Source organism: Atractosteus spatula, chromosome 6 (genome assembly GCF_055471065.1).
Source record: "Atractosteus spatula isolate fAtrSpa1 chromosome 6, fAtrSpa1.hap1, whole genome shotgun sequence".
Lineage (NCBI taxonomy): Eukaryota > Metazoa > Chordata > Actinopteri > Semionotiformes > Lepisosteidae > Atractosteus > Atractosteus spatula.
In genome coordinates this window covers 60,689,770-60,702,924 of record NC_142711.1, presented here as the reverse complement: position 1 = coordinate 60,702,924, position 13,155 = coordinate 60,689,770, and the positions used below count along the sequence as shown (strand labels likewise).

General features: G+C 40.8%; 1 protein-coding gene across 1 annotated transcript in view; it reads left to right on the top strand.

The window, feature by feature from the left end:
- slc22a23b (solute carrier family 22 member 23b) overlaps positions 1-13,155 on the top strand; it is a 57,223-nt gene that overhangs the window by 37,920 nt on the left and 6,148 nt on the right. Inside the window, exons 5-9 of the mRNA XM_088918182.1 lie at positions 596-723; positions 4,097-4,199; positions 5,572-5,807; positions 6,431-6,463; positions 10,646-10,769. Of these exons, the coding sequence (XP_088774308.1) occupies positions 596-723; positions 4,097-4,199; positions 5,572-5,807; positions 6,431-6,463; positions 10,646-10,769 (624 nt within the window). The remainder of the gene's footprint in view (positions 1-595; positions 724-4,096; positions 4,200-5,571; positions 5,808-6,430; positions 6,464-10,645; positions 10,770-13,155) is intronic.

Genomic DNA, 13,155 nt, shown 5'->3' with positions numbered 1-13,155 from the left:
TTAAAATGTTTCCATTGCTAAGTAGAAATATAGGAAAACAAGCTTGTGTGCTTATAGTGTGTCAGTATATTTTTGAGGATTAAAATGGCAAAAACATCCTCACAAAGACAGTAACTCCTGGGAAACAGGCAAATTACTTTTTTTTATAAATCAAATATCGTTTTCTTAAAAGAGAACGTTCATACAAGAGACACAATTAGTTTTGCAGGTGTTTTCACTCCATGTGTCCAGAGTATAAAAGAATATATAAAACTGAATTTCCTTACAAGAAATAAAAATGTGTGCTGTGAGTCTCTGGAAGCTGAAAGTTTTGAAAAATAGCCCTGCTATCCTATTATGTTAAATACAGGAAATGGAAATAATAGTTTTAAATGTTTACAGAGGAAGTTGCACGTATTTATAGTGAGACCCTTTTCATTTTCAACTTTGTGTGCTTTCAACTCTTCTGTTGTCATGTTCTCCTTAAAGTTTAATTTAAATCATGCAATGTGTGTCAAAAACTCTCAAAGGTATTTTTATTTTATGAACCAATGTCGCGGCAGGGGGGAATAATGTTTGCAGTTTTCCTGACTGGTTTTTTTTTCTTCATTTCTAGGGTTTTTCCGGAGTCCCTGAGGTGGTTACTAGCCACTCAACAGTATGAAAGAGCCCAAACCTTGATTTACAGGATTGCTAAAAAAAACAAAGTTAACACAGAGTCCGATGCAAATGGAGTCTTGTCAGGTAAGAAACAGAGGATACAGCCAATAAACTCAGTATTTGTTAAAATAATTAGAAATAGAAGTTTTCAGCTTCCAAATGTTTGCTTGCATTTTCATTAATTTTTAATCTTGTATTCCTGTCAATATGAGACAACATTTTGAGAAATTGTCCCCTCAGGGTGACTGTAGTTATTCTGTAGTAACTAAGTAATAGATAATGTGAGGTCATCCACACAACCACACAACTGAAACTGTTTATTTAAAAAAATTAAGAGCATCTTCTATTAAGTCCATGAATGTCAAAACTAGTTATTTTGGATCTATCTCATTCGGAGGTTAATTCAGAATAGTAAACAACAAAAATGAGTGTTAAGGGGATGTTCTCTCAAACACAGGAACACAAACATGTCATGTTATAGAAATTCAAATTTCAGTATAGTTTATTTTTACCGTAGAGCAATATCCCTTCAAACATGGCAGCATTTTGTAGATAGTCTACAGTGTGATAAATTGTTGGCAAGATTAAACAAGATTAAATTTGTGGGAAGATTCTCCGATGTCCATTCCTAATGGGTCATGAATAGGTCAGAAGTCGCTTTTCATCTGGAAATGGGAAATTCACAGGAGGAGGAGTAGAAGAAAGGTGTAGTGGTACATAACTTTAAGCAGATCAGTGTTTGCACTGCCCGGGCCATTTTACTTTGAAAAGAGAAACAGTTTGAAACCTCTGGGTTAATGTATGAAACCACATCACTGCCTGTGCTGCAACCAAGTTAATTAGGGCTGTTTGAAAGAGATTGAAAGTCGTTACCGCCAGTTGTGGTGGCAGATTGAAAGGATACAACCTCAGGCTTCAGAGCTGAACAACACAAATCCCAGTAGTTACTTGTAATATCGTTGCTATAGCAGAATGGGGAGAAGCAAAGGGAATGTAACTCGTTTCAAAGCTGTTTGTTTTTTTATACACGGGGTGTTTAATGTGGGGGGGAAGCTGGCAGCCCACGTCAATGAGTCCATTTCTCTTTTGTCCTTAATGAAGTTGGTTACAGGCCATGCTAAAAATATTTGTATTTTTCTGCGTTGAGCTCTGATGGCCCTGAGGGAAGGATGCTTTTCACAGATCACTCAAATGGTCTTGTGCTTCAATAAAAATAACTAATATTTATTGCTGTAGGCAAAGAGAAACAAACCACTTTCGGAACAACTTACACATCTGTGCCTCTGTTATCGTTTGATCTGAAACTTTAACTTTATTGTCGGCAGTAGAGTGTTGTCTGTTATTTTACAAGCCACCATAGCTGTTGGATTTTAAATCCACTTGCTTTTTTAAAAAGTATCCATCCTCACAAGTAGAGTACATGTGGCAGTATGCGATAGTGCATTATTATCATTTGCGGTGATTCTCCTGCGACTTAACGCAGTGTAGTTTAATTTTTGTCTTTGATGATGTGTGGAGTTCTATATCAGTATCCATTTGTCTGAAAAGTATGGGATACTTTACTTACCACAGGTAGCTGTTGATTTTTTTGAGAGAAGTTTTAAAGTTAAACTCATTGAGTTTACAGCCAAATGTGAATTTAATTACAGGAAAACATTTTTAGTTGCTTCAGAAATTTTAGTTCTCTGGTCTAAAATGCAGAAACAGGCGCAGAGAGCAGGTCAGAAGACACACAAATATAAAAAAATCAGGGAACATTACTGTAAAAATTCAGTTTGTTGGAAAGACTCTGAAATGTTTAAACTGCCAGTGCAGACAGCTGGAAGCAGAACCTAATGCCTTTGTTACTGGACACGCATTTTCTTTAGGGCAATTAATCAATTGAAGACCCGCAGTTGCTGAATAAAAGGCAGTATCCTCTTAGCTAGGAAGTCTGATGCTGTGTGTATAGGTGATGATTTAGATTATTTGCAGAAATGTGGTTTCCATAGAAACCTCTTCGATGCACATCGGCAGCGATTTGTGACTGCCGGCAGATTCCTTGAATGGCTGATTATTCATTTTTATCATTGTTCAAACACATACAGATCAAACACTCTCTAATCCTGGGGCATACACGTGCAAGGAACACAATCATTAGAAGTCATTAGGTACTGCTGCTGACTTCTGCGTGCAGGCTGAGTGTGAATTGACTGCTTGGAACATGTCGAGCTGCACTCTGTTGTTAAAAACATGAAATGCAACTTGCTTTCGAAGAGTCTGTAATAAAAAGCCTGTTTATGTAATTGGGAGACAGGAGCACAATCCAGCTCTCTGACGAGGCAAGAAAACCAGTTTGTGATAAATATGGAAAATAGTCGTAATTAACTATGTATACACGAGGTTGGAAATCGGGGTCTCATGCATAACAGAGCGCAGAAACACAGAACAGCAGATGTTACATTATTAGGTGAAATACTACTCCCTCACCAGCACCACCAAACCTCTCTGAAATATATTTACTTAATCATATATACAGTACCTGTCACCTGTTTTTTCAGCTAATAGTGTGCTTGCATTGAGTAAAATATACTGTGCATCTGCCAAATACGGAAAAGAACCAAAATGTCATGTGTACACACTGAGAGAATTGCAGACACTCCTGCACATACAGTTGTTACTTGATAGGATCAGAATAGGCTGAATGCAGCTGTTTGCTAAAGGGACCAGTTATTTTTCAGCTGTCGACAACTGACAGACTGACATTGCGCAGTTGCCTGTAGTGTGATACAGGTCCTGTCCGAACAGGTGGAGTTTCAGGTCCAGTTTAATACACATTGGTTTCACTGTACAACTGGGGCAGAAACCTTTAAGAACTTGACTGTCTCTTGCTGTACTGAGTGCAGTTGCAGTGGTGTGTTTAGTTGTACAGGTTACATTTCTCCTCAAATAAGGGAAGAAGTGGAATTAACACACTGCAATGGTTTTGCCAGAGTGTGCAAGTGTGTATTTTAGCTTTAAGATATTAGGTAAAAAATAATCAATGTGCATGTTTGCAATATGAATTCCCTCTGTTCCCGTTGTTTAGCTATATGATTATGTGACCATACTTAAAAGCTTGTGTTAAAGAAATGGTCCCCAATCCCATCGTTTCAGGTGTTTCACACTGCATATCTATCCCTGTCACGCTGAATCCTGTCGACTCTAAAGCACATTGTGTGTAAATGAATTCCAGTAGATAATAGGCACGTTTTCCCCGAGATGTTTTTTTTCACCTTCGTTGATTTGATATGCAACAGCACAGGGATCTGTTAATTTAGGTTTTAAGTTATATTTTAAGCCTATTTTCAGCTTTCTTGTACACCCTTAGTCTGGGGATTTTGCTGCTCCAACAGAATGTTTTTAAAAGGCTTTGGAATCCTCTTACGCTTATGGACCCTAATGGAATATAAAGGCAATTGTTCCTTTCCAATTCTAGAACTGGAACGAGAACTTCATAAGAAACCTAAGAAGACCTGCATCGTGAAGATGGTTGGCACCAGAAACCTGTGGAAGAACATTGTGGTTCTCTGTGTGAACTCGTAAGTATACTCCCGACACCTTTTAAATTCTGGGAGGTTACTATACTGTTTTCTTCATTGCTTTGTTATTCACTGGATATGTGGTCACCATAGAAATGTGTTCTTTTTCAATTTTGAAATGCTTTGTGTAACATTAATTGCATTTTAAGAGCATTATTTCCTCCTCTTACTAGGAAATCTATTCAGCTGCTTGCTTGGTGGGAGTGGGGTGTATTTGTTGCTGATTGTTGCTGATACATTATTCAGTAAATTTACTGAGGAAGCAGTAAATTTATCCTGCAAGCACCTAAGGTCAATGTATCTGGTGACTCTCTTGGACACATTGGGATGTCCTCACACTTAGACAACATGCTAATCAATTTCAGCACATATTGCACATATTACACAAGACGAGGCTGTCATCAGTTTAGCGTTTATACAGAAGCTAGTGAATATAGGGGTTACAGCCGGGAAGACTGAACTGTTCTCTCTAGAAGCCTCTATTGCCTCTACTGGTACACAGTGCTTCCAAATATTTTACATACCTGTATATAATGGTCATCCTTTGTCAATCCCGTGCTGTATGAACTCTTCCCCAGAATTCTTCTACAAACATGTCTCTAATTTTCCCCATTCAGACATCATGATTTTATCTCGCCATCTTGCCTTTCAATCACTTTTGGGGATCCACTGATCTTTTTCTGCTCTGTGTAAACATTCTCATTATTTATCTGTATAAGTACATACTGTATAAATATAGAGAGTATTAATTGTTTCACTTGGAGTGACAATAAAACAAAATACTTCCAGGAATGTTTATTAAGAAGTCAGGCTTAGGAGACGTTGGCTTAATCTGCTTGGCAGAGGTTCAGCCATCTCTCTGAAGGAAGAGGAAGCCAGGACTCATGCAGAGGAATCCTTCTCTGTTGGGCCCCTGAGCAACGCCCTTAACCCCAACTGCTCCAGGGGCGCTGTACAATATCTGACCCTGTGCTCTGACCCCAAGCTTCTCTGTCCCTGTCTGTATGTCTCATGGAGAGCAAGCTGGGGTATGCGAAAAGACAAATTCTTAATACAAGAAATTGTATATGGCCAATAAAGTGATCTTCAGCTGCTTCTTCTTTAATCTGCACTGCAGGGTCATGACAGTGTCTTCTTTAGATATTAATCACCACCAGTGACCACCTGGTCATTAACACGGCTGTGCACTGACTGAAATGTCAACAATCGGGAGGCACTTTTTTGCCCGAAGAGTTTGCAGGAGGAAGGAACAAGCTTCCCTGCCATCTCGTTGAAACCGATACCCTCTTGTCTCCTCTCATTTGCAGCTGATCTTGTGTTCTGTTGATCTCGACCGTAGCTAATTAACCCCTCCTCCCCCCTTGCCTCCCAGACTTGCAGGATACGGGATCCACCACTGCTTCGCCAGGAGCATGATGGACCCCGAGGCCCGGGAGACCACCATGTTCCACAATTTCTATGCGGACTACTACACGATGGCGGGCATCGCCGTGGCCTCCTGCCTGGCCCTGTGCCCCACGGTGGGGTGCCTGGGGCGCAGGGGTGGCCTGCTGATGTTCATGATCCTCACGGCACTGGCCTCGCTGCTGCAGCTCGGCCTCCTCAACCGTGAGTCATCTCCTGCCCCCTCCTGACCCTTTCAGCCGACCTGCTCGGAAAACTGTGCCGAAATTGCTGCAATGTTCGCGAAAATAATTAGTTCCGTCTAGACGATAAGAGCACGATTTGCTTGGAAGTGAAAGAAGAAAAACAGCGATAGTCTGGGTTGGACCAGAATGGCAGATGGCAAGAAAAAAATTACAGTTTGAAGCATAGTCTATCATTTTGAGCCCAAACAATAACACAAAAATATCATGGTTAAAGAGACAGGCAGACAGAGACAGGCTAACGTACAGCGTTGTACTATACAGTTTCAAGTTTCACTGGGGTTTATTCCCCTCAAGTATTCTAGTGCCAGGTTTGACATTTGTACCTTCTTTTCCGCACTTGGTCACGAGGGAATGCATGGTAAAAATACACGCCCTTGTGTCAGCTTTTATCATGATTGTAGCATGTCATCTAGTCCGGGGCGTGTTGGTATGTATTGTGTATTAAGCTAAAACCAGTGAACATTAAACCAGTCTGATGTCAAGCTTTTTAAAAAGCTGATTGTGTGATTGTGACAGCACTTCTTTATGTTGCTGATGAGTTCATCTTGCTTTTCTTTTCCTTTTTTTTTGGGATGTGTCCAGTGATAGGGAAGTACAGCCTTCATCACGATACAGGTAAAGTACGAAAAAACACCCGTTTGTTTCTGGTCTTTGATCAGTGGTGTTAGATATGGAATTTGGGGTATACAACTTGTTTGTAAATAGCAGATGCAAAAGTATTAGAGAATGAAAAGGCTTAACATAAATATTTAGTTATTTTTTGTGAAACACTGCAATAAACAGCACAATTGTTTTAATATAAGTCTTAGAATGTATTTTTGCAAAAGAAGCATCATCCAGACTCATCTCCTAACAGTAATCTGGTTTGATGTAGAGGTTTTACCCAGTGGAGAGAACTGGGGTCCGCATTTCACCTTTTCTCCTTATTAGTGTCAGTCATCACCTCACATGCTGAATTCTAGCTCACATTCTTTCTTTGAACACACTTGAGATGTTTCCTCTGTGTTAGTGGTGTTGCATAATTAACTGAGACCATATTTGCTATTGTTGTCTTGATTGTATAAAAATTGTAGGGTGGGACTTGTAGGTTTAAACCACTTCTTCATTTCGTAGCAGGAAATGATTCATGACTGGTCTCTTGACACAAGTCTAATAAGGAATCATTTAGGAGGATCTGTAGAATTGTGTTTTCACTTTCACATTATAGAGTGTTTTCCGTCAATCAGTGGGAAAAACTCCCAGTTTTCCACTGGGTAAAAATCCCAGTATAAAAGAGCCCAAGGGAGGTGATAGCCACTATACCCTTTGAATGATTATTGGAAATTGAATACTCCATGTCAGCTCAGGTATAGATTTCTGTTATTTTCTGTGAATTCACCGATTGATTGGTGGATAAAGCTGACCCCAATCAGTTCTTTGTACACAAATGTAGTACATTTTTGATCTTCCCCGTTTAAATAACGCCCTTCTGAACGCCATCTACATCGGGAGCACACTGATGAAAGCAGTACCGATGCAGTGCTGGTTTTGTGTAGTGAATTGATCTCTTCACAATCCAGCACTGTTTAGGGAGAGACTGGCCTGGTGAACTGCAGAGGCAGACTTTGTATGAAAACGGGGATCTGCGTCAGCTGTGAATCCTACAGAGGGTTCGATGATGCTCCAAATATTGTAATCACCTGAACGATCAGCTTGCTGAACACCTCGTTGCCTTTAATCAACGCGGACGTGATCGTTGGGCGTGAGTGTTTCGTGCTGTAGGATATGAGCAGCAGCCCTGGTCCAGGTGTGGGTGGAATTTTAAAGTACACTTAACAACTTGTCAGGGAGACCAAGACAGACAGGAGGTATGATTTTGTGATGCTGGCGTGTTCCTGTTGTCCGCATCGTGTGTAGATATGCCATTAACACAGAGGGATGAAAAGGAGATGAAGAAGGAGGAAGATCAAGGAATCATACATACATATTTGTTTTGGATACCTGTACAATTTTAATTTTGGTGGATGTTGATTTTTCTCTGCATGGCAGAGGTGCAGCAGGACAGTATTTTCATATAATAATTATGCGATTGATAATCAGAAGCCCATTTCGTGGCTCTGTAGGTGACAGTGATGCAGTATGATATCAGTAAATAAGTACCTTATATTTTGGTTTATGCTTTATTTTCACATTCTTGCTTAGGAGGAGTTTAAGTGTTTTTCTTTCTTTAAAAAAATAATGGTTTATATACTCTGAACACATGGGTTTGGTTTCAGGCCAAAATGTATGAAATTAGTGCAATTTCACTGTTAGGTGTAATTTTATTCCTTTGCAAAGGCTTAGATATTTAAAAGCAAAACAACAACAAAAATGAGAAACTTTTACGTATATCCACTTCCTCGTAAAACTAATGGCACTGAAACTCCCTGAACCTCCATGGAGTCGCCTCAGCTTTGTTTCCTAGTACAGTAACTTGTTTTGTTGCATTCCTAGGTATAAACTCAGCGGAATGCACCAGAGGTGAACTTTCTCTTCAGACATTATTTTTCAGCACAGATAAATAGGAAAACGCCCCACTGTCTTTTGTGGTGATGCAGTTCTTTCAGGGTAGTGTTAAAATGTGAGTCTTGAGCGCACGGTGATAGGTTTCCAAGAAAAGTGCTGTCTGAACGGCAAGAGTATGATTTGGAAAGAGCTTGGAAGTTAAAGGGGGTGGGGGGGGGACAAACAAATAGCTTGGGTTGGACCAGAATGGGTTACAGAAAGCAAGAAAAAAATAGTTTGCAGCATAGTGTTTAATTTCAGCCCAAATTACAAAAATATCGGGCTTAAACAGAGACAGACGTGACACCTGAGCGGAGTACAGGTTGAGCCCTCGGCAAAGCTGTGGGCGCGGTTAGTCGGTCAGGGATCTCCAGGCTCTCTGCGGCACAGTGCCCCCTGGGGCTCGGAGGCTAGCGGTGCCTCCGGTCGCGTTTGCGCTGATCCTCTTGTGCGGGACCTGTTTTGCTGGGGACGGGTTAAGAGACGGGACGGGCGGGTGGAAAATGTCTGCCTCCTCTTCCTCGCTCTTCCCTTCCCTGTGTGCGGGCGTGGGGTTCGTAGCCGCCAGCCGAGACGTGAGAAACAATTGCAATGGGCTTTTCTGAATTGGGTGGGAGAAAAATTCCCCCCCCCCAAAAAAAATATGATTGGCCCAAAAGTTAAAAAAAAAAGAAGAAGATGGCAACAGTACATTATATGAACAGAAGAAGACTTTGCTTGACTCCTAGACGTTCCTCAAGCAGAAAAAATACTCTTTGACAAGAGCAAGTCAAGCACTTTTTTTTAGTGGTAGTGGTAAAATTAAAAAAAAGAGAGATTCAGAAAGGAGGCAGGGCCCACTGCAGACACCAGCATCTCATTGCTAAGCAACATAAACACTCAAGGTCAGAGAGGCCATGCTTTTTTGTTTGCCCTTCATTTGTTTACCAGCTCTTACGGCTGGCTGTAGCCGTGCTGTGTGCTGGCTGATCACAGAGGTGGAACACTTCAGGAAACCCAGCTGACAAGAATCACTCCCGTGATTAATAGCAGAGGTGCCCAGAAGCAAGCACTGCCAAGCATTCCCTAACAGGCGAGATGGTGTGTCATGAATGTACGAGGTGCTGTTCGTCAGTGCAGCAAGGTCTCACCCCATGAGTCCACCCAGGCTGCTGTCATCCTTTAAATCCTTTAGCTGAGTCACTCTCTGTGTCACTCCGGCCCACTCGAGAAACTGTCAGGAAGCCAGTCCCCCCCACCTACACCTGAGCTGTAAACTGGCTGCTGAGAATGTGGTACAGTAGGTCATTGCAGCCCTCTCCTCGCTCAGTACTGCGGTAATACGAGACGGGTGTCGTAAGAATATGAGACGGGTAGTTCCCTACGTGTTTGTACTTGCTACCGGTTTGATAGGCTGGTGAATGCTCCTGTCTTTTGTTTTGTAATCAATCAGTTTGAACAAAGTGAAATGGACCGTGGGCACGAAAATATCAGTAAGCTCTTACTTTTAAGGTTGTGTTTTTCAAAAGCGTGACGTGGATGGTTTGATTGGACGGGAAGATCCAGGTCTCTCTGGGCTCGTGTTGTAGGTGTGTGCGAAGATTTTCCATTGTTGTGCTTAGAGTGAGATGCCAACATTTCCCTTCCCTGCATCAGAACTACAGAATGCAAATCTTGTAATTTCACAAGGAGAGTTAGTCTTTTTTTCTCTTGTGTGTATTTCTGACAGCTTCTCATAATTTTATTGATGAGCAAGCCTTACTGTAACCTGGCTTATGTACACAAGAACTAAAATCTTACACGGCAGACTGTTTTTTCCAGTAAAAATATCATGAATCATGTTGTTCACACCTGTTTGTGATAAACTACCAGTATTATTTTTGTGAAACTGCACCCAAGAAATGTAGCTTAGGTTGTTAGGTTGTTGTGACTTGACTGACATATTGCACTTCAAAGTGTCCAAGATCTCAAGTGACAGTGTTTTCTTTTTGTTTTAGCAAACTAAACACCCTAATGTACACCTGAGACAAAGCTCAGTAAGATTTGAAAAGATTCTTGAGAAGAAAAAATACTGCAATTGCAGAACCACAGAACTCAGTCAACCTAGGAGCTGTAGAAAAGCATGCCATTTTCAAGCACCTAAAACATACTTTTCTTCAAAAATAGCAATGTGCTTTGTCTGGTGTCTTGGCTGTTGTTTGTTTAAATTCTGCACAATAATTGTAATTAACCTGTGGAATTGGTCCTTGCACATTGTTTCAAAACCAAATTGTGTTTTTTTTCCACCCTATCCAGAGCTGAGAGAGACACTGAACAAAAAATTCTCTATTGCTTTCTCCATCATCGGCATGTTTTCCTCTCATGCTGTCAGCAGCCTGAGCATTTTCTTCTGTGCTGAAATTACCCCAACAGTCATAAGGTAAGATTTGGGAAACCAAGCGTCAGTATTCCTCTTGCCACTGTCTTCCTGAAGTTGTCCTGATCTGTGAAGACCTGTGTTGTTTGTGTATAAATCAATGTTGTGAAGTCAGTGAGCTCTAGTCTATTAGTCAAGTGAAGGACGGCACCTCACACTACAAGCTCCGAAATGCTCAGTGCAGTTCCACGTTATCTGCTTACTGGATCGGCCAGATTGTAATGAAAACATCAAGGAATTCCAGCAGCAATATCCTTGGGTTTTTTTTTTCTGCTGCTTCAGACTAAGGTTAATCTGCCTGGTGCAGCACTGCAGAGGCACTGCAGTAAGAGAAGATTTGAGATGCTGTTTACCACTGTAGAGAGGCTCCCTTAATGTGCCACAGTGGTCCTGCAGGCCGATGCTTTGGGAATCGATACCGCTTGCTCCGTGAAACTATTTAATAATGGATTTCCCTACCATTGCCGACAGTAATTACAGTCCAAAACGGATCCCTCCTTCTCCTCTCCACTCAATTCAGTGCTACCCTGCTGTGCTCCCGTTTTAAAATCCAGATTTTGCAGGATAGCAACCAGCTTAGTGTGCGCGTTCACATTCCCAAATGACAAGTAGCTCTGCTTGTTCAGTCCTCTCTCCAGATGTTGTTACTTTCCCCATCAGTTCCCAAATTCATTACTAGAGGAACCTTGTCTCATTGTGCAGATCTTTCAGGCTGTTTATTTTTTTGTACAGGGTTGGAATTGAAAATGCATCCTTTGTGTGCTTACATTGGCAGCACTGCAGTTGATTGCAGTTTCTGTAATCCAGTAAATTAAGTCATTCACAGATGCCTACCCTGTCTTACAGAGGAACACCCATCTGTCCATTTCCACTTACTTATTCAGTCCTTGGAAATCTGCAGTGAGCCAGTGCGTAAGCAGACAATCACAGGGAACAAGGCAGCTACAGAGCACCAGGGACATGACATCAGTCCAGCACGGGACACTCACTAGTTTATTCACACATCTTCAGAGGTGGCAAATACCAGCCAAATAGAGATGTCAGGTTTCATCTCTTTGGACTGAAGGGACAAAGCAGGAACACTCAAGTTTAAGGTTATAAGTCTAATGAAGCTGATCCAGAAATGTTTTGTTGTAAAATTTTAGTTAAACCTTAAGCCAAAAGACAAAAGGTACATTTTAAAGGTCAAGTTAGCACAGGTACAGGAGACTATGAGTGTCATTCTTTTTATGCTTTTTAAGGCAAATGTAATGCTCACAAGATGCATAAAGAAAATTAAAATCAGACAGGCCTCATCTTAGAATCCATCAGAAACACTTGTGTAAGACGAAGAGCAGTTTTGCTAAGCAAAAGTGGAGAGCTGTGCCAGTGCGAGGGCTGGCATGGGGAGTGAGGGGTTCACTCCGCACTGGAATAGAAACAGACTTTTTCCTGCCTTTATCATGAAATTAATCCCTGCTTATACCCACAACACAAAGTACAAAATGTCATATGCTGTTACAACCTGTGCAAATCGATAGTGAAGTGAAGGTAAAAATGCACTTGAGCAGCAAACCATTCATACAACCAAAATGAAATTAGATTATTCAAATTGATCCCTCTTATTGGTAGGTCATCCTGTGTTGCTATATTTAAAATATTCTGTTTGTTTGAGGTGTAACTAAAATTAAAGAAAATATGTTTGCTAACAACCTATAATGGACTGTTCATTGCGCAGTCATTGAAAGTAATGAAGAAGGCTTAACCTTTTCCTTTTCATACAAACAAAATGTCAGTGAAAATATTCATAGTTGTATCTGTTTTGGGCGCAAACGTGTCGGTCAATACTGTAGACACATAAGCAGATAAAATTCTGAAAATTTCACAGTTTAAAAGTAAACAAAAAAAAATACGTTTGTAACAACTTTACAAAGAGCGAATAAGAGTGCCTGTCAGAAACATTGTAGTTTTAGCATTGCTAGTCCGGTGTGATTGTCCCTTTTCTTCATTAGGCAAGCTAATATTGAGTCTGATAGTTTTAAATCGCACTTTTACAGAGTGCAGAAACAAAGCATTAAGATGATCAGAACAGCCAATAAGCCGAATAAGCTGAAGCACCTGTAGTGCATTGGCTCCACCTAGTGGAGCATTATTCTTGAACGTGAGAAAGCAGAGACTTTATTGTACTCCTACGCACTTCTATCACCACTTTAATTAATTTAAACAACAACTTAATCCTCAAAGATGAATGAATATGACAGAGGAAATGAGGATGTGTGTTTGTTATAGTTTTTAAGGGTCCGCACTGGGGTAGAGGTCACTCGAGTCTGCCCCTGGGGACTTCCAGCAGCCATCCTTCAAAATCTACATCCGTTAGATTGTTTAATAAGGTGGAAAAATAATGAATGCT